At 40.5% G+C, this 25799-nt stretch overlaps 1 protein-coding gene across 1 annotated transcript; it reads left to right on the top strand.

Moving 5' to 3' along the window:
* Window positions 1-9674: 9674 nt before the first annotated feature.
* On the top strand, window positions 9675-25521 carry fam83b (family with sequence similarity 83 member B). Its single transcript, XM_079473930.1, has 5 exons — window positions 9675-9805; window positions 12181-12673; window positions 19023-19187; window positions 21195-21319; window positions 21448-25521. The coding sequence occupies exons 2-5, from the start codon at window positions 12215-12217 to the stop codon at window positions 23489-23491; spliced, it is 2793 nt and encodes a 930-aa protein (XP_079330056.1). The 5' UTR covers window positions 9675-9805; window positions 12181-12214; the 3' UTR covers window positions 23492-25521.
* Window positions 25522-25799: the final 278 nt, after the last annotated feature.

The raw sequence follows: 25799 nt of genomic DNA, 5'->3' as shown, positions 1-25799 counted from the left end.
TAATCTAAGCCATGTCCCAGGACCCTTTAAGATGGCCGTCATTAAGCCTCTAATCAAGAAACCAAACTTAGATCCAAATGAACTAGGAAACCCTAGACCGATTTGAAATCTCCCATACCTGTCTAAAATACTAGAAAAAGTAGTGTCCACTCAGTTGTGCTCTTTCTTACAAAATAATGACATACACGAAAAATTTCAGTCAGGCTTTAGACCGCATCATAGTACTGAAACTGTGCTTGATAAAATTACAAACGACCTGCTTATAGCATCAGATAAAGGTAACATCTCACTCCTAGTCCTGCTTGACCTTAGTGCTGCGTTCGATACCGTAGACCATAACATACTTCAAGATCACTTACACAATTATACCGGTATTGCGGGGCAGGCACTACAATGGTTCAGATCTTACTTGTCAGACAGACATCAATTTGTCCATTTAAATGGGGAATCATCTAATCTAACGCAAGTTAATCTGTTCTCCATATACATGCTGCCCCTCAGAAACATTATTAAAAAACATGGAATTAGCTTCCATTGCTATGCAGATAATACTCAGCTATATATCTCATCAAGACCGAAATATTACTTATCGGACCAAAGACACGGAAACCGAATATTTCTGATTATAAACTGCAAATTGAAGGATGTACTGTTACCGCAACAAATACTGTAAAAGATTTAGGCGTTATATTAGACAGCAACCTGTCATTTCGAAATCACATCTCACACGAATTGATGTCTTACTACACTACTGGATGATTCGATTCGCAAAGACGTTCATTGTGACTCGTCCAGGCCGGTCAGTGTCGTTCCGCTGTAAATCGTGACGCAGCGCAGCACCGTGGCGTTTTCCAGGGTAAAACCCATTCTGTCAGTCTCGACACAACATCGAGAGACCGACAGAAAGTGAACGTCGTGGTTACATATGTAACCTCGGTTCCCTGATGGAGGGAACAAGACGTTGTGTCCATCATGCCACGAGCGCTGCGCCGGCACGCTGCAGCGAACAAGAGTGCCTCTCAAGTTCCTCAGCCCAAAAAGGTGAATGAATGGGCATCTTCCCTTTTATACCCGTATGTAAGGGGCGGAGTCTGGCGTGCCGCCCAATTCGCCAAGTTCATTGGCCTTTTCAAAGTGTCGGAGATTACTGGTTCTCAAGTCAAACCCCATTCTGTCAGTCTCGACACAACGTCTCGTTCCCTCCATCAGGGAACAGAGGTTACATACGTAACCAAGACGTTATTATGTCATTTCAATCTTTTTTGTTTTTATTAGGTTTTATTTATATGCAGAGGACATTAGAGGCAGACAGGAGCAAGAGGGTATGGGGTCAGTTCATGCTAACCACTGGGCTACAGCTCTGACAATTTCAATCATTTTAAGGTAAAAACATGCATGTTGCATTCACTTCTGAATAGTTTATTGGTGGATTTGTTTTTATTTCCCAACAATTTTCATTTTGATGGACAATTTTTCCCTCATATCTCAAAACATTGTGAAGACTGAAAAATAACTTATAATCGAATAAAAATAGAACTTTATTGTCATTGTTAAGGGAACAATGCAATTCAGTTTAGCAGCTCTTCTGGATGACAGTTGTGACAAAAAAGAAACACACATAAACAAAGGTTCATACAGTATAAACACAATATTATACAAATATAAATCCTCTGAGGTAGTGCAGTGATTGTGCAAGTAAAGCAATAGCACACACTTGGTTGGCATCGAACTGCTAGGGGATAGTTTTTCAGTCTGTTGGTTTTGGTTTTTATCAGTCTGTAAATCATCTCAGAAGGTAAGGGGGAGAACAGATGATGTCCAGGGTGAGCAAGGTATTTTGAAATCGGCCAGTGTAGATGTCATGGAGTGTGGGCATGACCACATTAGTATGGGCACCAGTCACACACTCGGCTATATATAAATTTTATTTCTGTTTTATTTGAATTTTAAAGAAGTAAATGACTAGTCATTCAATGTTTTATATATTCAATGCACTCTGCCAATTTGGATAGCTGGAAGGAATGATCTGGTCTTGATGAGATATGTAGCTGTAGCTGAGTATCGTCTGCATAACAGTGAAAGCTAATTGTATGTTTTCTAATAATGTTGTCAAGGGGCAGCATGTATATGGAGAATAGCAAGGGTCGTAAAACCGATCCCTGTGGTAATCCATAATTTACGGAGTCGAAAATTCCCCATTTAAACAAATGGACAAATTGTGATATCTGTCTGATAAGTAAGATCTGAACCATTTAGTGCCTGTCCCTGGATACAGGCGTATGCCCTGCCACCGTCGGTCTCACTCAAGACCTGCTCCGACACAGGTTCGATGCCCGTGCGGAAAAATAGGCTGGACGCAGCCCAACCCGCAGCTCTGCAGATGTCTGCCAGAGAGGCGCTCTGAGCCCATGCCCACGAGGAGGCTGCACCCCGGCGAAGTGAGCGTCACTACAGTGGGCAGGGGCCTGAGATCGGCAAGCCAAGGGATGGCATCCACGATCCAGTGCGCCAGTCTCTGTTTGGAGACAGCCCCCGCTGTCCCCTTACACAGACAAAGAGCTGCTCAGAGCGAGAGCTCTGTCGGTCTGAGTAGAGGCGCAGGGCGTGTACTGGGCATGACAGGGAAAGGGTTGGGACTCCTCCCAGGGGGAGCGCCTGCAGGTTCCCCACCACCAAGTCCGTGCAGGGGTGTTGGGGACTCTGGGCATGTGGCCAGGTTGGGGTCTAGCCCACGTGGGGTACCCCAACTCTAGGCACCCGCTGGACACGGAGAGTGCATGCTGATCCCCTACCCTCCTGATGGAGTGCCAACAGGAGAAGCGTCTTCATCTTTCGAGAAAGGCCGGGTTCTCCAGGGGCTCCAACGGGGCCTTATGCAGGCCCACCAGGACCATGTTAAGGTCCCAGGAGGGTACGGATAACGACAGGGGAGATTAACCCCCCCGTGTGCCTTAGGAATCTGCTGATCGGGTCGTGGTGCCCAGCACGACAGAGATCAAGGCACTCTGTGCTGCAGGAAGTGCAGCAGGGCGAGAAGAGGCGCCACTTATAGCGACAGTCGCCTAGGGGTAGTGCTCTTGCCTGAGGGACCATGCTCACGAGAGCGGGAGACAGGTCTCTTCAGATCTTCTCGTCCCGTCCAGGGTCCAGACATGGGGTCCCAGAGGTCTGGTCTCGGGTGCCAAACCATGCCCTTCTCACCGGGGGGGAGTGGCCATCAGAGTGTGTGCTCCGAGAGCCAAGTCTGGTTGGACCAATCGGGCTCAACTAGAAAGTTTTGAAGCTCCTCTACCCTGGCTCCGCACAGTACCTGTGTGGGGAGGCTCACTGGGGGGGAAGATGTACTCCTGCTTGCCCCGCAGTCAGAGTACCTAAGAGGCCAATGGGAGGTGTGCAGGGGGCAAAAAGGGACTCCCTGTGCCTGCCCGCACTGCTCCCAATGCGCTGGACGGCAGGGATGGATTCGCCAACTTCCGCAGAGCGGCCTGCAAAGAGGCCATCGGCTGTTTGATCAAGGTCGTCTGGGATATGGATGGCCCGCAGGGACACCACCCACTGCTGACTCCTAGAGGAGTCGTCGGGCGAGTTGCGACATCTGCCATGAACGAATGCCACCTGACGGTTGACATACGCTAGGGCAGCTAAGCTGTATATACCATGTGCTTGCGCCAAATGAGAGGCAGGGGCCTCTATATTGCAAGGCAAGCTGTCTGCAATCTTAGGCAATTGGATTGCCACTGCAGGCAGGGGCCTGTCCAGCACCCCAGAACTGCCTGCCCGTCGCACACTGCACCCCAACCGAGCAGGGATGCGACTGCCGTACCACAGCACGCCTCCCACTTGCTCTAATGGGACTCCAGCCCGGAGTGGGACATGTCTGTCCGTGTGGTTAGGGTGCACTGACAGATAGACTTGATCGGGACACGCCCTGTGCTGGTGTGCTACGCTTTCCAGGGAACCCGACTCGGTAGCCCATGCTGAAGTGGTATCATATGCATCAACCTGAACCGCATGATTGCCGACAAGGACGCTATATGACCCAGGAGCCTCTGAGTGTTTCAGGGGTATGATCACTCTGGGGAGTTAAGCACCACCCGTCTCGCCACCTCCAGCTAGCATTCGTGGTAGGCGCGGACGGAGGGAGTCGTGGGACTCTTCCAGCACGGAGGTTGTCGGTTCCCCCACCGCTTCTCTGCTGCCGGCCACATGTTCTGTGGGTCAGTCCAAGAAGAAGAAGCCTCGGAGAGGGCAACCGCCCAGTCCTACTCAGCCGCAGGCGCCAAGTCCGGTGGTCCCGTCAAGTCCGGTGGTCCCAAGTCCGGTGGTCCCTCCTGCACCCAGTCCTGTCCAGCCGGTGTCAAGTCCTGCCCAGCCGGCCTTCCAGCCGGTGGTAAATGAAATGTACGCCAATGGTTATGGGCTAACATCAAAGTTACCATGCACGCTACAAATGATGTTATATTTCAAGACATTTGTCAGGTTTTTGTTCTTTTGTTTTTGTGAGTAGGATTATTTGATGTGGTGATATGGAAATGTCATGATGTGCTGCTGGAAGATCTAACCACAACACATTATAATATTTATATGAGAGTCAGGTTTAAATTTGGTCATCTGTTGATATTTCATAAAATACAGAATCTCTGGTATAAAAGAAGGTCCACAACAATGAAGATCTGGTGGTATATTTATCTGTGGACATGGGGCACTTTTTATTCCTGTGTGCTCCAAAAATCTTGTGTTATTGCTGCCGAGAAAACTCTTTCATTTCAAATGGCCTTGCACCCCAGTTCTGTTTGAAGGGCCAGTGTGGCAGATTAATATGGTGGAGTTTGTTTCGCATCAGAGCAGAATATTTGTTTCTTGAAAAGTGTCCCAAACAACTTGTGGTGATGGGGGTGCAGTTTTCCTTTATTTTTACTAAATTATTTTTGACACTAAAATTCAAATAATTTCTGCACTTGTCCATCTGTGATCTTTGAAAAATCTTTAGCCACTTAAAATATTCTATTTGATGTGCATTAAGACAATATAGACATATGTCTCTTTCAGGCAGATTTGTAACATCTCCAGTCCATTGAAACTTCTTAATTATTGCCCTGATGTTGGGAAATGTGAATTTTTATTGTTTCAACCATTGCCTTTAAAATCCATGTTGTATTTGAAGAGTTTGGTTCCAAAATGAGGTAACTTAAAGAAAATCACGTTTTTATTGTGTTACAGTGGTAAGCTGTATTTATTTTTCCCTTTCTGTCGGTCTCTCGACGTTGTGTCGAGCCGACAGATGGGGTTTGACTTGAGAACCTATCATCTTCTGACTATTTTGAAAAGGCCAATGATATTGGCGAATGAAATTTGCATGCCGGACTCCGCCCCCCGGATATCCGGGTATAAAAGGGAGACGGCGTGCTGCATTCATTCACCTTTTGTTCTCCGGAGCCTTCGCATCTGATGACAATACTTCTAAAAGAGCTGATTTCTCAACGTTGTGCAGCGGACTGTCCCTCATCAGTGACTTCCCCTGGTTCCGGAGGTGTTTTTCTCTCTAAAAGAGCAAATTTCTACAGCGCAGCATGTCTCGCTGTTCTCACGGGTGCAACACACACATTGAGGAGGGAGAGGGACACGATGTCTGCCTCGCGTGCTTGGGGGTCCAACACGCTGAGGCAGCCGTTGTGGACTTAGGATGGCTATTCAGACGTTGCAGTCACGGGTGGCCGTGTTCTTTTAAGAGCCTGCCACCACCTCGTTTGCTTCCCGTCCTGCGACGGCGAGCAGCGTGGGTGACATGGGGATTACCGTGAGCGTTAATCCGTCAGCCACTGGCTCGCGGACCGTTCATGCCCCGTCTCGATCGTCTGGTCACTCCCTAAAAGGCGGCACCTCGCCGTCTTGGTCCTTCTCCACGTACTCGGACACGATGCGTGACGAAAATGAGATGTCCCTTGCAGCATCGAAGAGTGACGTACTGGCTTCGGACCCAGATGACTCCTTGGAGCCCCCAGGAGGTTGAGCTCGGGATGAGAGCATTCGGAGGCGATGCCCAGCCCCGTTGCGTTTTAGTCCCCGAGGTGCATGAGGAGCTCAGTAACACTGGGAACGCCCCCTTTTCGGTGCGTTTTCCGTCAAACTGACTCTGTCACTTTCTCTTCCCTCGATGGGAGGGCAGCTAGGGGCTACGTCGACGTACTCCGGGTGGCGTGTGCCGTCGCGGTGCACTTGTGCTGCAGACACCGGCCACCTGGGGGGGCCGATCTAGACTCCCGTCCACGGCTTGTGGGTTCTCGGCACCCCGGTGTCGGGAGCTTGCAGTGCCGCGGACCAGGCTGCCCCCGCTCTTCACACCATGGCTGTCCTGCAGGTCCATCAGTGAAAGAGTTATACGAGTGGAGACCGACCCAAAGGTAATGCAGGAACTCTGCGCCAGCACCGACCTCGCCCTCCGGGCGACTAAGGTGGTGGCGCGGGCCCTGGGTCGGATGATGTCCACGATTGTGGTCCAGGAGAGGCACTTCCACTTGGTTCCACTTAAAAAGAAGGAAATGACAGACTATTTAGGCCAAAGTAGGGGTTAACTAAATCTTAATACACCATTTTAGCCGGCCCTCTCTATAAGCAAACTAAGCGGCTACTTAGGGCCTCACCGCCACTAGGGAGCCCCCAAGAGCACATGAAACGACAGATTTTTTGGGATATATTCATGACACACTTCCATCTTCTCACTAACGGCCGTACCCAGTATTTTGTCTGTGGTTTGTGTCAAACTTTGTGAAATTACTGACTAAACGCAACCTTACAATATCAAAATAAGGTGGCCAATCAAATGAAGAATGTAAAGGATGCTGATTTAGATTAAACATATGTAATTTATGATTTTAATTATAAAAAAAATTATATTTGGGACTCAAGGGCTTTGTGGCTTTAAAGGGTGTGGTTAAATAAAATAAAGATTATTTTTTAAATCCTTTGTATGGTTTGTGCTCATACTCCAAAGGGACAGTTCACATAAAATTGGAAGTAATTAAATTTTCTAATGTTTTGACAATCACAATACACTTGTATTGCAAGTTTTGTGTTTCAGTTTTTTATCTCATTCCTATATCCCAAACACAGCTACAACTAATATAATTGGGTGTAATAGGTTTAAAGTGTGCGTGCAAATAATCAAACATTGACAATAGTCGATTGTATCGGGGTTACAGGGGGACTCCAAATAAAATTCTGCTCAGGGCCCTGTAAAGACTTGAGCCACCCCTGAGTGGGTCTATTTAACAGTCCAGTAGCATTTTAACAAAGAAAATGAATAATGTAGAAATGAATCACTGCTTCTTAACTGCATGAATTAAATAAACACACTGATTTACAATAAAGATACAAAACTTATTAAGTCAGGAGCAGTTCATTATTTTGTTTTTTGTTGTTTTATTAACATCGAAAACAGCAGCAGGTTTTTAGTCTAAGGGATAATGCAGCAGGTTGTTATCTGAGAATAGACAGTGTGATCAGGACACGACACGACGCAAAACAAAGATATAGTGATATAGATCTGACTGTTTAATTTCATTTGATACACAACAAACGGTTTTCATGTGTTTTTGACATAACCTTGGATTTCACAGCATATAAGACGCGCAAAAAGACACGATAGAGAACTTGCTTGTAGTCTTGAGCTGTTTGAGAAATGGTGTCTGTGCCCGCTCTTCAAGTGAGAAATCGATAGAAAGTTTATATGGGGAAGAGTTTTAAAACGCGTACAAATTATAATCTTTTGTGATGACAAACAACGCTGTAAGAGAGATATGCGGGGACATGTGACTCGCACAGCCAAGACTCAAGTAGACTGCTGCGTATATGCCTTTGAAACACTGTTGCAGTAATTTGATGTTATGTGCGTCAAAGTTGGAGACATGTTACAGTTATAGAGGCCCCACCTAAAAAGCCTGAGGCCCTAGGCAACTGACTGCTCTGCCTATAGGTAGCGCCGGCCCTGCATATACATCTATTGTGGAGTTTGGTTCCTTGCCACCGTTGCTACTGGCTTACTTACTGGGAGACTGCTGATTTAGTTTAATCCATAAATTTAACAACTTGTGTTTAACTACACACATGCACGTTAACATATTTTAACAAGTTTGTTATTTTCGTATGTTTTGGTTTTAATGCAAACATTTATTGGTATATTGTCATTTTAGGCTCCCAGTCCTGATATCAATATTTAAAATAATAATATACCTAAATTAAATATACTTCAATTAAATAATTTATTGTTTCTGACAATCCATGTCGGTGTACATTGCAAATAGAAAAAACTTGTATAATAAATGTATATTCATACCGTACGTTCTCTTTAAACTTATTGTTTTTATATTTTGTTATTATGATGCATGTAAAGCTGCTTTGCAACAAGCGCAATATAAATAAAATTATATTAAAAAAAACAAGCGTTTAATAAGAAAGTGTATGTATAGTAAGGTTAGGAGGGGTTTTGTCGCAGTTAGTTGGCATCCATTTAATCATTTTAATAAATTTAATCAAACCTCGATGCTTGTTATTTGAGAATTAGATTGAGTGACTTAAGCCTGGTTTTCACAAATTGCGTTTCCCCAAAGTCAAAAGATAAAACAAATGCTTACGGAAAACACTGTAACTTTATTTTCCTATCGATTTAATAAATGTTCTCTCCTAAATTGTCCAAAAAATACTTTCTCGTAATACAGGATGTGATCCTGACACAAGCTTTCTTGGGAACCAGTGTAAACACCTAACAAACACCTTAGTGTAGGCAGCTTCGTCCGTCATCCATTGAGGGGTATACATGCTGGAACAAGCTAACATGAAACGCATCAGATCAGGTGACGTATGTTACAGTGTGGGCTGCTTGCATTGAGATGCTTACTTTCAGATAGCATTACTCACCATCTACCTTAAGGGACAGAAACCTGTTGTGATTGTGCTAATGTACCTAAAGTGCCTTGAAATACTGCACCTGTTCCTGCAATCCTCTGGCCATGTCTAAACAATACACCCAAATTCTTTCCCCTCTCAAATGATATGTTTCTGTCCTCACTACTTAGAATTGCCTCTGGTGTTTGCGAGATATAAAAACGTACCTGTATGGATGAAATAATCTGCTTTCTAAAGCGTAACGGATAATGATAGGGTTTTTCCCAGTTATTTTGATACCGGCCTGGCGTGTTAAACAAAGATAGCTGGTGTCTCTGTACCTCCTCAGTACCTACCTTCTTTTAATACTGTTTGTAAGCATGCCACCTCAGATTAGACAAGGCCTTCAAAAATCCAAGAAATACAAAATGAAGAAAATCTGCTCAGTGAGACATCATCAACACTAAAATGCTTTTTCAGCATTTCTACATCCTGCGAAGAACTTAAATTAGCCCAAAATAAATAAATAAGAAAACATATATTTCGGGAAAGACATTAAAATGGTGTGCGTGTCACACTTACAAATTGTTATTGCCTTTGTCAGAGACAAAAAGATCGAAATAGAAACTGTCAACTTTATCTGAGTGTACTGTGAACCCTGTCAAAGGAGTGTTATTCAAGAGTGAAAGAGGCGTGCCTTTGCTATGTCAGACAGGTTTACTGCCCCTGGCCAGTCAGATGCTCTTGTTATTTGCATGTAAAACTTGAGTCCCACCCTCCATCAGGTTCTCAGCACTCCTCGTGTTCAAACATATTCAAGTTTTGTCGGTGCACAACAAACTCCCTTTTGCTCTTGACATACCTCAGCTGTACCGGGGAAAAACACGGAATCATTAAGAGACACAGCATGACAAGTTCATCTTAAGTAAGTTTTGCAAATGGCACTTTTTTAAACTTTAATGTCATACTTAATGTTATGTTTTAAGAACAGTAGAACAGTAAAATGCAGATCGTTGAACAGAGAAATTCTTAGAAGATATAACGAACTAAGTCAGACTATAATTTCAATTAAAATGATAAAATAAAGAATATACTGTATTTCAGTACAACATGACCGAAATGGGATTTTCACTGTCTGTATTTGTTCTGTTTATGGATCATTTGGTTTTATCTTTAGAATGTGCTGATGTCTTAAAGCAAATGTTTTAAGGTTCAATAGATTCTGAAGAAGAGTTTGGAACCTCAAGAATCAGGTTTCTACATCACCGTCCCACTAAAAACAAAAGGCCTTTTTGCTAAATTTACTGAAATAATCTTCGGAGAGAGGATGAAGGACCTCTATGAAAATCTTTTCAAATATCTTAAAAACAAGCTGTTACAAAAGATAAAAAATGCTAAAGCTGTTGAACAGATAAGTCCAGTTATAGCCTACTGCAAACGTACACCATTTATTTCTCATAATTGCTCACACACAAACTATTAGGTACTTAAAAGTGTCTTGTTATGCAGCCAACATATGAATCAGTGTGTCAGAGAAGGAGGGGCATGCTTCTGGCCTGGGGAGATCTCAGCAGCTGTTGATCAAGTCACGTCAAGTTGAATGAATCAAGTGATGAGAAAGATTTATACCTGATAGGAACGATTTAAATGTAGTATATATATATGGGTTTGTGAAAGAACAACCTTTAGTTAAAATAACCTTTTTATTATGCTCGCCCTGACTTGTTCAGCGTAAAAGATATTGATTTCTCTGCCATAGCCCTCAATACCTGATGGAGATTTCAGTTACATTTTGTTTATCGACTTTGTGTCTAATAATTTAAAAAATACATTGAACACATGAATAAATAAATACAGACTTTGGGGCATTTGGGACAGAGCTTGAGACATTATTGAGAGGTCTTCTTAAAATCCACGAGTGACACATGTAAAACAACTGTTGTCTGATGAGAAGCATCTGAAAAGTTGAACAGTTAAGCAAACCTCCCACTTTCTCTTCATGGATGCATTTTGCTGTCTAGGTTTATCTTAATTAGACATGTACCTACATTGGTGCTTCATGCATTTGTGCCACCCAAGGCTCATGACTTCATGGGATTTTTATTGTAAAACCTACACCGGACACCATGCGACAAAACACAATAGAACACATTAAAACACATGATAATTAAAAAATGTGTCCACTAGATTCGGCATGGTTCGTGTGTCTTTTCCCGCCCAGTGTAGACACAGCGTAACAATGTTGTCAAGCTACAAGCTACTCGCTAGATATTGATCTGTATATAAAATGGAAAAGGGCCCTTACATGAGGCCTGCAGTACATTCTAAACAACCAGAAGTGTATAGACACATTTTGGGACCCCCCTTATCAAAGGCACCCACACATGCCTTGATATTAAATTAATCCAAACAGATATTCATACAATAATCTTAGTGTGTGTTCTAAAAAAACACTCATTTGGTTTTAGAAGGATGAAAGGCTTATGACTGAATTCTGAAGTAACAGCAAGCAGCACCAACAACAAGACTTTGTGCGAGACCAGCCACAGTGAGAGAAAATACAGACTTTGATTTCTATACACACACTCATTACTTTAGGCAGAAATGACACAATCTGCTCCACCTAACAAATTAATTAAATGACTTTCAGGAAATCATTCTCCTCGCTCCTGTGAATTTGTCTAACTTATATCTTCTCTTTGCGTTCACTGCATTATGCTGTGGTCAGACTAGACTTTAAGCAAGCGAAATTCACTTGGACAGTGCTGTGAAAACTCAAACTTTTGCTGTGACACTTTGATCTTCTATTCACGCACCCGAATTCGCAGGTCAGAGTTCACCAAACTTGAAATTTGCTACGTAATGTAATGGGAAATATCTTAGGACGGCCTTGTGTTTCCAGTCTGACGTGTATTCACATGTGTTCGAAATGGAAGTCAGTGGACCTAAAAGTCAAGTGTGACCGCGGATTTACTCATGTGATCTGGTCAGGGATGAAGTGAACACAGATGAGTGATACAAACATCAAATATCACAGTGGCTTTAACACTCTGGTCTGCTGTTGGGCCTAATTTATCAGTTTTTAGCAGTAATTGATCAAATTCATTGACATTTAATTAAAGTGTTTCTGTACGTCATGTTAAATTACGTTAAAATATCAGGCATAAATGTAAAATGAAACCACCAAAGTGTACTAAGAAAAAGCCTTCAGAGTAAATACTACTGTACATTTGCCTGCACAAATTGCTTATAGTATCAATGTGCACACATTAAATGCTGTGTTGCTGTTGTTTTTTTCAGTTTGTCACAGAAGCTGAAGAGCGTTTTGAGGGAGATGGACAGCTTAATGGAATCCAATTTGTCCCTGCTCTCTTCTTCAAAAGAGGAATTTAAAGCAGAAGATTATGTACAGCCTCATTACAAAGAGGCGTATCGGTTAGCCATAGACTGTCTTATCGATGGTGGAGAAGCCTCTTATCAAAACTTCATCAAACAAGAAGGCATTTGGGGATTTATTTCTGAGAAGGAAATCCAGCACATTACAGCGAGTGTTGTACAGCTACCCACCAGCAACCACACTGAGGAAGGGGACTGCCCGTCGGATGAGACGTCTTCTACGGGGACATACTGGCCGACTCACTCTGACACTGAGCCACCAAACCTAGATTTAGGCTGGCCGGAGGTTTTGCACAGCAGGCTTAAGACCAATATAGACCTGCTCTTTCACCCACCAAGGCAAAACAGCCCCACCATCAAGGAAATGATCCGGAAACATATGCAGGATGCCAGGCAGGTAATGTTGACAAAACAGCAAACTGTGAACAGTGTAAATGAGTGTCTGTTTGAAACCAGTCAATCTGTAGATCATTTGATCCTCTGTCATTATTTATTTCGTAGTTAACTGACAACTTTCACAGTAGCATGAAGTAGACATCTAACATGAACAGGCATGACGTTAAAATGTTTGTGGCCCTTTTCAGACAGGACTAGATTTCGTAATTTATGAAAGTTAATTTATTTGAATTAAATAGAAATATAAAAACATTTTCTTTATTAGTTAATTCTGATAAATGTATTCTTGCATAATTGTTTTATTTTATTTTGACGATTTGATGCTCATAAAATATATATGAAAGATATTAAACAGAGAGAAGGCAAGGTGATGGAAAATCTTGCTCTAATTATACAGTTGTGGGTTCAAACTAAACAAGGGGTAAATATGAACTTACTAATGTGCCCTTTAACAAAACAGAGAGGGATTCAGTAATAAATAAGACATGCTGCTTTCAAAATAATTTAATAATAAATGCCAAATGTCAAGTACACATAATGGAAAGTGATGTGCCAATCACAGAAGTCACTATTTTTTTAGAAATGTTAAGCATGTCACACACTGTCCACTCCCACAAAACAATGCAAATTTATGTAATTTAGTCAAGTGTATTGTAATTAATACTTATAATAAACTTACAGATGAACTTACTTATTCATTAATGATGAGTAGTTCATTCTCTTATAAGCAAGTTTAGTTATATTGACTCATTTAGCAGATGCTATAGCAAATTGGAAGTGATAGAGCATTTGGAAAAGCTATGTTAACATCTAGGACTACAGTGAAAGCTAGGGAAAGATGAACAACAAAAAAGAGTTTTTATAGACAGTGTTAAATACACGTGACATACACTTTGCCTTAAATGTCTAATAATAGTTTTTTAAAGAATTGTTAGAATTGTACAAAAGAAAATAAATGTAAAAAAAGGTGACAAAGTGATTAGTCACTTATAAATTATAAATGTGAGTCAAGGTGATAGTTATACTAGTTTTTTTAACATGCCGGCATATGTTGTTTTGTATTGCTATTTTCTGATTTGAGTCATAATGCAGATTTCTGTTATTTCCATAGAACTAAGACAGTCAGAGAAAATGGCTTTGAGAACAAATATCTTTTAAATATACAGATACAAAGTATGTCTTTGATTTAGACCAACATCACCCATCACAGTAGATATTCTTCTCTCTGGGGTTTCACCCAGCAAAACTTCTACCTTGAAAGGAAAGTAGGGATTTCCAAATGATTGCCTAAAGTCATGTCTAATAAATTACATTCACAAAATACATGAGCTTATCATCCAGTTCCTTTGACGTGCTTTGAGAGTCAAATAAAATAGACCTTTTCATTTTGTTGTTTTGAATCTTGATAGGATTGACAGCCATGTAAGATGTTGCCTTACACTAAACCTAAACCTTTAGCAGTGTCTTCAGCTCTGTTTATTGTGTATCTCACAAATCTCATAAAAACATGACCAGGTCACACTTTGCATAATATATTTCATGAAAATGTTCACACGTTTTCAAGGTTTTATGTACAGGCTGTTCTCAATTTTGATTCTCATTTATACTAAATGTGTTTATTATTAAAAGTAATAATACGTGTGTCTTATTTAAGTTTAATAGAAAACCAAAAACCCCACGATAAAAACATATGTACAGTACAGGTTCATCTAAAAAACTCAATATATCATGGAAAGTTTTTCTTAGGAAATTTTATTCCAAAAAGTAAACTTTTTTATATTCTAGATTAATTACGTACAAAGTAAAATATTTCATGTGTTTTTTTTTGTTTTAATTTAGTTTTACGACTCAAGAACGTATAATATTTTTTCAAAGATGAATCAAAATATTATTCAGAAAACAGAAATGTTCAAGATCTTAAATGATGCACCCACCACTTGGTTGGGGTTAATTTGGCATGAATTACTGCTTCAATGCGGAGTGTCATGGAGGTGATCAGCACTGCAGAGGTGTACTTTAGTAGCTGCCTACAGCTCGTCTTGTCATGATTCTGCCGCATCATGTCATGTTTCTCTTTGTTTAGTGGCAGGATCATGACAGAACCTCATGTTTAATGTGGATAGAGGCAATTATTGTTTTGGTCTTAAATACACTCTCTCTGGTCTCGTCTCTGTTCCCATTCTCTAGTTACCTCGTTATTGATTGATGCCCTACACCTGTTCCCCTTTTGATTTGGTCCCTTATTTAATGCCCTTGTGTCTTCTGTCTTGTGCTGGTTCATTGTGGTTGTGTGGTGAGTTCTTGTCTCTTGTGCAGTCTAGTTTTATTCCAGTTATTTGTACCAAATGTTATTGTATCCCTTTTTTTCTGCTACCCCCACATGGGTCTATGTTTTATTATTTATTAAATATATGTTAACCCCTTACCCACTGTCTGCACCTGGGTCCTCTGTCCTTGTCTCACCACTCGAGAATCATGACAAATGAACCAGCCAAAACTAGGACCCAGCAGACAGAGGGGTCGATGCGGCAGCGGTCGAAGCCACCGGGTTCCCCTCCAGGGTTAGAGACTGCCGGACTCCCTTCCTGAGTCGGGCCGCCGGACTCCCTTCCAGGGTTGAGACTGCCGGCTGTCCTGTTCCGTGTCTGCCGGCTGTCCTGTTTGTGTCTGCCGGCTATCATGCCGGCTATCGTGTCAGCCCTTGTTTTGACTTCCCTTTGGACTCTTGTGTTTCCTTTCCCTTGGACTCTTGTGCTTGCTCGTTTTGATTTATTGTTTTATCATGTTGATTTTATTTTGCCTATGTCATTGTCTGTCTTGTCTTGTTTGTGCCTTGAGGAGCATCAGGTTGCTGCTCCTTAAGGAGAGGCTTCTGTCATGATCCTGCCGCATCATGTCATGTTTCTCTTGGTTTAGTGGCAGGATCATGACACAACCTCATGTTTAATGTGGAGAGAGGCAATTATTGTTATGGTCTTACATACACTCTCTCTGGTCTCGTCTCTGTTCCCATCCTCTCGTTACCTCGTTATTGAATGATGCCCTACACCTGTTCCCCTTTTGATTTTGTCCCTTATTTAATGCCCTTGTGTCTTCTGTCTTGTGCTGGTTCATTGTGGTTGTGTGGTGAGTTCTTGTCTCTTGTTCAGTGTAGTTTTAGTCCAGTTATTTGTACCAAATGTTATTGTATCCCTTTTTTGTTCTGCTACCCCCAAGTGGGTCTATGTTTTATTATTTATTAAATATATGTTAACCCCTTACCCACTTTCTGCACCTGGGTCCTCTGTCCTCACCACTCAAGAATCATGACACGTCTGTATTGTTTGATTGGATGTTTCTAAACTTCATCTTGACAGTTGGGTTCAGGTCAGATGAGTTGGCTGACCAATAAAGTGCAGTAATAGCATAATCAGCAAACCAGTTAGAAGTAGATTTGGCACTGTGGGGAGGTGCCAAGTCCTGCTGCAAAAGGAAATCAGCATCTCTAAAAAGACAAAACTCTAAGATCTTGACTCAATTAGACAAAGTGGACCAACGCCAGTAGATGAGATGGTACCCCAAACCATCATAGACTGTGTAAACATTACACTGGACTTCAAGCAACTTGAATTCTGTGCCTCTCCACTTTTCCTCCAGAATCGTAGATGTTTAGGGAGTCTGACTTTTTACCAGAAGGTTGCCGGTTTGATTTCAGGGTCAGTGGGTAACGACTGAGGTGCCCTTGAGCAAGGCACCTTACACCCACTTTGTCCCAGGGCGCTGCACCCATTGCTCCTGGTGTACGTGTGTTCACGACTCGCAGTCTATTTTCACTATTCACTGGATGGGTTAAATGCAGAGGTCAAATTTTGTGTATCACCATATCTGACAAATAGGTCACGTTCATGTGCACCATTGTTAATAGATATATAAATATTAAAGCACTAATGGAGGCAGTCTTGCTGTGTGTCAAAACACTGAACCTGAACATTATGTCAGATGTGCATGGAAATATGTCAAGCACTTTCACCAACCTTCGCAAATCACTCATAATCTCAGAGGAGCCTATGAATTGATTTCCTTTACATCATGGCTTTTGTCTAAAGTCAAAGTCTGCTTTATTGTCAATTCTGCCACATGTAAAGTGCATACACATGGAGGATTGAAATTGCGTTTCTCTCAGACCCATGACCCATGCATACAAATAAAGCTACACAAAATAAAAAAATATAAAAAGAAATACAGATGCGGAATGAAAACAGTACTGCAGTCCCGATATCTTAAACTTGTGCTAAAGATGTGATAAGGCATCACCCTTTCCCAGAGGCAACAGTCTGTACAAATTACACAAGTATCTCCCCAGCAACAGAGGCAGCCCCAACATACAGAACAAACACGAGGAAAACAATGAAAGTTGTGCAACCCGCACAACTTAAATGCCCCACTCCCTTTCCAGTTGTTCATACAGGAGTGCCTGAAATATCTGGGTGTGTCCATGAGAAGCCTATACAACTTCAAGAAAAAAATGTTTTGTCATGCACAGAAAAGCCCTGCTGCTGGGGTGTGGAACGAATCTTCACTAGATGGAAGGAGTCCGCGCTTGTTTTTCAGTGCAGTGCAACTTGGTTTTATTTTGATGATGAGAGATGATTTAAGCACTGGCACTAAGACAATGAAACAGCGCTTCTGTTGTGCACTGTAATTCATGGACTGAATAGGAAACATTATTGCCACTCCGGACTCCATCAATGCGGCTTTCAGCTGCTTTTGTGGCCAGGAAACAGCAAAACAAGAAGTGATCATATCACTTGAATTAGCATTACAATTTATATGGGACGTCAACACATTCATAACATTGTGGGTTTTTTCAGTCTTATGTCACTGTTAACTCACTGCTGTGAGTTCAGAAGCGGTTCACACATATTCAAACATGTCAAACATATTAGCAAAGAAGGGTCTTAGTAACTGATATAACATGTGACATAAGTATTAACTCTGGCCAACCAAGATTCAACTCATCTGAAGGCACATTGATTTGCATAAACAATGTTACATGTCATCACACAATTGCATTAGTCAATCTGCAGTGCATTGTGTGAAGACTCTTTGAAGACTAACTTTATTGTAAACCCAACAGAATTTGGATTTCAATAAATTAGGGTTGGATGTAAAACCATATCATGCTCAGAGGTGTAAAAAGTACTCAAAAATGTGACTCAAGTGAAAGTACAAATACTGAGTGAAATCTTTACTCAAGTAAAAGTACAAGTATCTGGCCAGAAACATGCTCGACTAAAAATAAAAATTAACTACATAACAATTGTTCATGAGTATTAAAAAAGTAAATGTAACAGCAATAATAACAATGAGATTGCAGGACAATAATGATTATTCAACATATATGATGATACAGCTTATGTTATAACGCCAAAGTTGCCAAAACCCTAAACAACGGTTTCAGATTGTACACATTTACATTTACATTTATTCATTTGGCAGACGCTTTTATCCAAAGCGACTTACAAGTAGTTTTATACAGTGGAACATTACTGCAGAGCAATCAGGGGTAAGGTGCCTTGCTCAAGGGCCCTTCAGTCATGACCTGCTGACACAGTTACCGTCGCAAATAATTTACAGACAATAATGTATTCTTAACATTTTACGCGGCTTGCCAGTCACGGTCAAAATGCGTAAAACAATTGCCATTTTCACTGAAGGTTCAAACGAATCTCATTGGCTGAATAAATAACATTTAAATTAAACTGGGTATCAGCCCAATTTATACATTTTTATTTGTTCTCAAGTAAAGTAAAAATCCCCAAAAATAAAACTTAAGTACAGTAATAAAGTAAAATTACTCAAGTACTTTACACCTCTGATCATGCTTCTGAAAAAAAACTTGTGTTGCTGGGGTGTGGTAAAATATAACTTACATTAAGACTTACTGTCATCAACTGAAAATCATGAGACCTGTCAAGGCATGAATTGTGGAATGCTGGTCTGCCAGACAGTCAGAATGCTTGCTTTAAATGCTCAACGTCTTTAAATAATACAGACAGAATACATAAAGCTCATTCTTCTTGTCCGACTCTTTAGTATTCAGTATTGGGAACAATACCTGAAAAACACTTGACAGTTTAATCTGGACACTTGATCTGGACTTTCTGTGTTTTGTGAGAGTATGCAGCATGATGCTGGCATTTAATAAAACAAACATCGCGGTGTTCACTTTTTTAGACTTCTACTTTGTTCTTTATAGATATATACTGTTTCATTGATTTAAGGGAATAGTCCCCCATACTATTACTATTAAAATTAACCTAAAAATTCATTATAATAATAATACTTTGTTTTCATATTTCACGTTACAGGTTATTGCAATTGCAATGGATATTTTTACTGATGTGGACATTTTTAAAGAGGTGGTAGATGCATCGGTCAGGGGGGTTCCTGTCTACATTCTACTGGACCATCATCACTTTAAAAGCTTTCTCAATATGATTGAAAAACAAGATGTTCAAATACAACAACTCAGAGTAAGTGTACTTACTTATTATGTACATACTTATATACATATTATGGCACAGATCACAGTACACATGCGCACACATTCTTGCACACGCAAACCATCACACACATAAAAGTTATTTTCTTTTGCCACAAAAAAGGTATTAACAATTATTATAAAACAGAAAACCAAAACTGCAGTTATGATTTTCCTTACAATAGGCCATACATTGGAGTGTAACCAGAGGATTACATTGTTTTTAGTTTTACATTTCTATAGAATCTCTAAGAATCACTAAAAAGGTGGTATTTTTTTAATGCTGTGCAAAAAAGGGTCGGCAACAGACATCTCTGCAGCCAAGACTTTTGACTACTGTAAACAGATGGTACATGCAGTACGACAGGGATAAGACCTGACCTGAATTACTGTCGTAATGTTTGCAAAGCAGCAATAAGGCATATTTAAGTAGGCAGACTTTTAAAACAGGTTTAACATGTCTACTTTGTTTCTTAAATTGAACATGAAACAATAAAAGTGTTGGGGGGATGATGTGTACTAGAATCTTTTTCAAAATCATGTCATGTTTTAATTTAAGCCAGGACTACTTTGGTCAAAGCAAAATAGTTCTGTTCTGGCTGGCAAACTCTCTGAATAATATTTGCATAATTGTGAATGGACACTTTAAAACTTCAAGTAATATACAATATACAGTACTGTATATCCTGACACATTGACACAATGACACATTGAAAAATGACTTTTACCAGCTGACCGGACACCTGAGAGGGTAGTGCACGTGAAGGACTGTAGAAGTGAGGAGTTAAACCACGCAGGGCTTTATAGACAATAAGCTAGATTTTAAAGTTATTGCGATGCTTTATAGGTAACCAGTGCAAGGTTGACAGAACCGGGCTAATATGCTCATACTTATTTGTACGTGTAAGAACTGGAGCTGCCACATTTTGGACCAGTTGGAGTTTTTGTTATAAGCCTGCAAGGCAACCACCTAATAGTGCATTACAGTAATCTAGTCTTGATGTCATAAAGGCACAAATTAGTTTCTCTGCATCTGATGGTGACAGCATATGACGTAGTTTAGGTATATTTTTAAGATGGAAAAACGCAATTTTACAGGTGTTGGCGACTTGGTTCTCAAATGACAGAGTACTATAAAAGATTCTTGGCTGAAGATGAGGGTTTTATGGAACTTCCATCAATAGTTAAGCAGTATTCTTTGTTGTCACGTATAGTGGTTTGCGGTCCAATAAGTAACACTTCAGTTTTGTCTGAGTTCAGTAATAAGAAATTGTGATCATCCACTTTTTTATATCGACTATGCATTCCACTATTCGATGGAATTGCTGTGTTTCATGAGGCTTCGAGGAAATATAAAGTTGCGTATTATTGGGTTATTGAGATATCAGGATAAGTTAGCAACGACCGTGATAAGTACCAAATGTATACTATGAATAAAATACACTAATATTAAAGAAAGTGCAAGTGCAGTGATACAAACAAACCGATTCAGCCGCAGTCTGCAACTGGTTGAAGATGAGTCAATGAGTCCTAAATAGAGGAATTAAAAAATAGAATTGATGTCTGACATGTCAGAACTTTATTGTTAGACATTACGAGCAACACCTGATTGGGTGCTTCTTGACCGTGACCTGCTTGAATTACTTGAAAATATAATTGAACCTAAATGATAGTACAGGTCATACAGTTGATCACTATACAAGCTAATTTGAGCATTTACTAAATTACTGGCAGAAATGGCTTCATGAGTTCCTGTATCTCATTTGGCAGAGCAAATATGTTAGCAGTATGGTGACAAACGTACATATTTTTATGGGGAGCGATGGTCAAACATCATATCATAGTACTGTACACTTAACACAATTTTTGATAGCTAGAGGGCACCTAACTTTCAAACTATATGTCGTAATAAGCTGCTTGCACAACAACCTATGGGAAGGACAGGTCCTTTCAGGGCATTTTCTGAAAATGTATCTAAACATTTTTGTTTTTATCGCAGAATATGAGGATCCGTACAGTGAAAGGCCAGGAATATTGCTGCAAATCGGGAGCAAAGTTCCATGGAGCAATGGAGCAGAAATTTATCATTGTCGACTGTCAAACAGTGTTTTTTGGATCATACAGGTAAGGATGCTTGCATCTGTTTGCTTTTTCTAAAAACAATTATGATGCTAAGATGTAAAAAAACTAAATATCCAAGATGCACTTCGAAACACAATACCAATATTTATCTCTATTTTTTCTTCTTGCAGTTTCATGTGGTCTTATGAGAAAATTAACCTCAGCATGGTGCAGGTTATAACAGGTCAACTAGTAGAGACTTATGATGAGGAATTTAGAACATTATACGCTCGATCGACAATCCCAGCTCTATTTCAGAGCAGCTTCAATGGAAACCAGTGTGACGTGAGGCCTAATGGTAAAATGGATGGAAACCTCATGCATCCCAGCAACCCCTTCGAACGCAAAGACCACTTAAGGCACACACTCGATGCAGTTTACCGGCAAACCTGTGAAAGGCGTTCAGGATTTTTGCCATCACGGGAATTTGAAGAAAGGCAGCCTGTTGCACCCCAGACACGTCTCCTTCAAGAAGCATCTGAATTTTACAAAAGGCACAGCTATGCCGGCGAGCGCCAGGAGCCTACATATATTCCACATGTGTCTAAGTATGGTGCTAGTAATTGGAATGTTGCAGCGGCAAGCAACCGCTACTGTGGTTTCTCTAAAAATATGGACCACCAGTACGAAAGTTACGTCATCAACCCAATGCACAGAAGCTCAAACATGCGCCAGTCCTACCATGGGCAAGACAAACAAATTCTCAACATGAGGCAAAAGATGCCGAGCTTAGCTAGTACATCGAAGACTTTCCTCCGAACATGGAGGATAGAGTCCTACCTCAACAACCAAAATGATGAACCTTTCAGAGATAACTACGAATATCTGGACCAACATGAAATGGAGAAATATAAAATACCTGCTTCCCAACACTCTCGCATCAGGTCATCGGTTGTTTTCACATCCACCATACCGGAGCAACCAGAGACGAACACCTACTCCAATAACTCAGCGTCCTCCAACAATGAAAAAATTCAGTCAAGAACTCAGATGTATCCCTCAACCCAGTGGAATCATGCAGGGGCAGCACAATATGATGAATACATGCTCAAGAAGCACAGTACACAGATTTCAGAAAATTCAGGGACCAGCACAAGCTGCAGTTCAGGTAGAGATACAATTTATGCAAGTCTGAACAGAGCAAACAGCAGATTTTCGAACAAGGAACATGACATCCAGCAAGTGGATTTATACAAGAGACACAGTGTAGCCGATCCCAGGTGCAATACATATAACAGTGACCGGAAAGAGCCGTCTAGTTACATGTATGCCTCTTTGCCTAGAGCACAAAGAGACAAGGTTTTAGTAAATGAGCATCCTACCAGTGGACAGTACTCACAAAACCTGAAAGAGGATCAAAGATCCGTCTCACACTATGATTTTAAAAAGGCAGATGATACAACTACCTCAGGAAACGTATGGCAAGAGCCTCCCTTGAGAACTGTGTCAGCAACACTTCTAGAAAGAGAAGACGGTCCACCTTTAAAGACAAATAGCATATCATCACCACACTTCTTGAAAAGGAGCACAAAGAAAATAAAATCTCTTCTAAATATTCCACAGAAGGGAGACAGCTTGCCGAAAAGAAAGAACCCTGCAAGTCTCAAAACAGGAAGCAGCACTGATACAATTCTCTCAGATGATGATTTAACACGAGATAAAAAACACCACAGCAGCATTACCAGTTCTGTCAAATCCATTGGAAGCATCAGACTGAGACGCGCAAATGGGAAGATTCCCAGTGCTGAGAATCCCACCATGGGAGGAACATCGGCACCTCGCTTTAGCACCGAAGAGCTTCATCACCCGCTGACTAAAGGTGTTGCAGAGACTTCCAAAACGCAGGACCAAACCTTGTCCGTTGCTCAGAGTTACGGGTCAAACTCAACACTGACCGGATCAGATCTGTTGCCAAAGAAACAAGTATCAGCAAACAGGCCGTATAGCAGATTTGAGCCACTAAGCTCATTTGAAGCGAAGCATTCCTCGGAAGGTCATCCATCCTATGTGTCTTCAAACAGCAATGCAAGGACGAAATTTAGGAATTCTGTTTTTTTAAGAGGAGAAACAATTAATAACCATGACAATTATGCACACCAACAGACACACGGACATGACAACAGACTTGGCCGGTTCATGCAAAGGTTTGGAAATTTGATACACAAGAAATACTGACAATCCAGTTTATTGCAAGTTTAATGTTAAAGTGTATCATTCTGTCCACTTGCGTGACCAAATGTAATCACAGAATTATTGTATTTAAACCATTCTCGCTTGTTGAAAAACATATACTGTACCCACACTTACCTATGCCATTGATGAAACCAGTGACTATGTTTACATGTATGCAGTGAAACAATTTTTTGCTTTCAATCTTCTTTTCCATTCACATGCACACTCTTCAGAAACCATTAAGGACAACAAATAAGCCAGCTTGGATTTTTAGCTAATAATCGGTGTGAGGTAAAACATTTTTCTGTTTATGGCAATAGCAATTTTTGTAGTGCATAGTCAGTGTTGCTGTGCAGGGTGAAATGCGCAAACAAAAAGAGAAACAGCGTTTATGGATCTGAACCGGATCTTGCTTGCTTATGCCGTAGTTGTCTTTGCACATTCAGCTGGGATGGAATAAAGTATTTTAACATAATTGAAATGTCACACTTAAGTTTAAAAAATGTAAAACGATTTTTACTTGAATAAATTACTGCTAATGCCAGTGTTGAAGGTTGGCACTATAACTTGTTGTGAATGCTGCAAGCACTGTCTGTGGTCAAACTCCAAATATATAATACAATAATAAGTAGGGCTGCAGGCAGATGTTATGATAATAATTTCATCATTTCTTTCACATGAGTTATTGATACTTTGATACATTATCTGTGGTTGAATCCTCATATTTGTGTCGGATTGCAAGCGGTAGCAAATAATTTTACGCTGATAAATTGCACTTCAGTCTGGTCAAGATCTTTTACAAAATAACCCTGATTGTAATGTTGACAGTGAAATGCTGTAACAGATGCCAGATAAATATTTGCTAATGGGTAATTGGTGCTTAGCTTATCATTAAGGGTGATAAACAATGCCAGAAAACACTGCAATGGCTTTTGCACTTTGTTTTGCTCAACATCTTGATATGTGTGTTAAATAAATAAGTTAAAGTAAAATAAGTTATTTACCATTCTTTGATGAACAATATCAAACGTTGGTGTGTACCAATACTTCATAGCAGGATATTTTGCAGTGCAAATATTTTACTGTGAGTAGAGAGATATTTTACGATATGATGTTTAATTCTATTCGTTGAGTGGTCAAGACAATACATATTCTGTGCTAGCGTGTCACATGTGCTTATCTCACATATGTAGAGAGACGTATCTGGAAGAATACGGGAAGCATAACATCACATCAAATTTGAAAAGTGACTGCTAGCGAGTCACCCTGAAACTAATTTCAAAGGCAAGCACAAAGTTTTTGAATGCCAATGTTAATTTATCCGCTAATGTGATATGCAACATAAAGTAAGCCAAAAGAAACCAGCGCCGTACCAATCAGAGAAGTGATATAGATTAAACGATTGAATGACATGCTTAAGATCGAACCAAGTATGTGATTTGCATGATTTTAGAAATGTAATATAGTTTATGTAATATGTCTTTTTGAAAGATATTCGTCATTCATTACTGTAAGCAAAGACAGTGCAGCTTGAGCCAATAGCGTTTGAGTGTGAGATCTGTCAGAGCGTTCCATTGGTTGAATGTACGCAATGAACACGGCCTTTACAATGAACGAGTCAGTTGAGAAAAAATAGACTGAACGAACTGGTACCGTACCAGTCGTTCATGGTCTAATATTCTCTGTGTTGCAACAATGCATATCCAGTACTTATTGAACTTTTCTGAAAAATAAAGGTAATGATCTGGTTTAATTTAATTTAATTAAAGGTAAAGTAAATTATGTCAAAACAGTTAAATCTTTGTATGGGACATTTAATTAAACCGATTCAATTAGTTAAATTAGATTAGAAACAGCATTTTACTCAAAAGACTATGACTAAAACTAAATAAAAATTTGCTGTCATATTTGACACTGATCTTAATTCTAATTTCAGTTGAGCCTTAAAATGTTACAATTCTTTATTAAGTTGTATGTGCAAAAAAAGCTACTGAAATACTTAATATTTTTGAAATAAATGTTATTTGAACTTCAGTTTCATTTTTTTATTTTGTTCAAAATATCGAGATGTGTATCGTATCGTGAACCCAGTGTCACGATCTTCAGCTGAAGTGCCCATGAACTTCAGTAGAGGGCACTCCAATCAGGACCTGTTGTATCCATTCCCAACTCCATTTCCCATAACCCCATGCTAACCACCACCAGGTGTTGCCCATTACCACTCCCCTATATATACTGTGTTTGGACTCTCAATGGTTGCGAAGTATTGTTTAGCATGTCTAGCATTTCTGAGCGGTCGTCTGTCTGTCTG

The sequence above is a fragment of the Barbatula barbatula genome, assembly GCF_947034865.1.
Source record: "Barbatula barbatula genome assembly, chromosome: 14".
NCBI lineage: Eukaryota > Metazoa > Chordata > Actinopteri > Cypriniformes > Nemacheilidae > Barbatula > Barbatula barbatula.
This window is presented reverse-complemented; position numbering and strand designations above follow the sequence as displayed.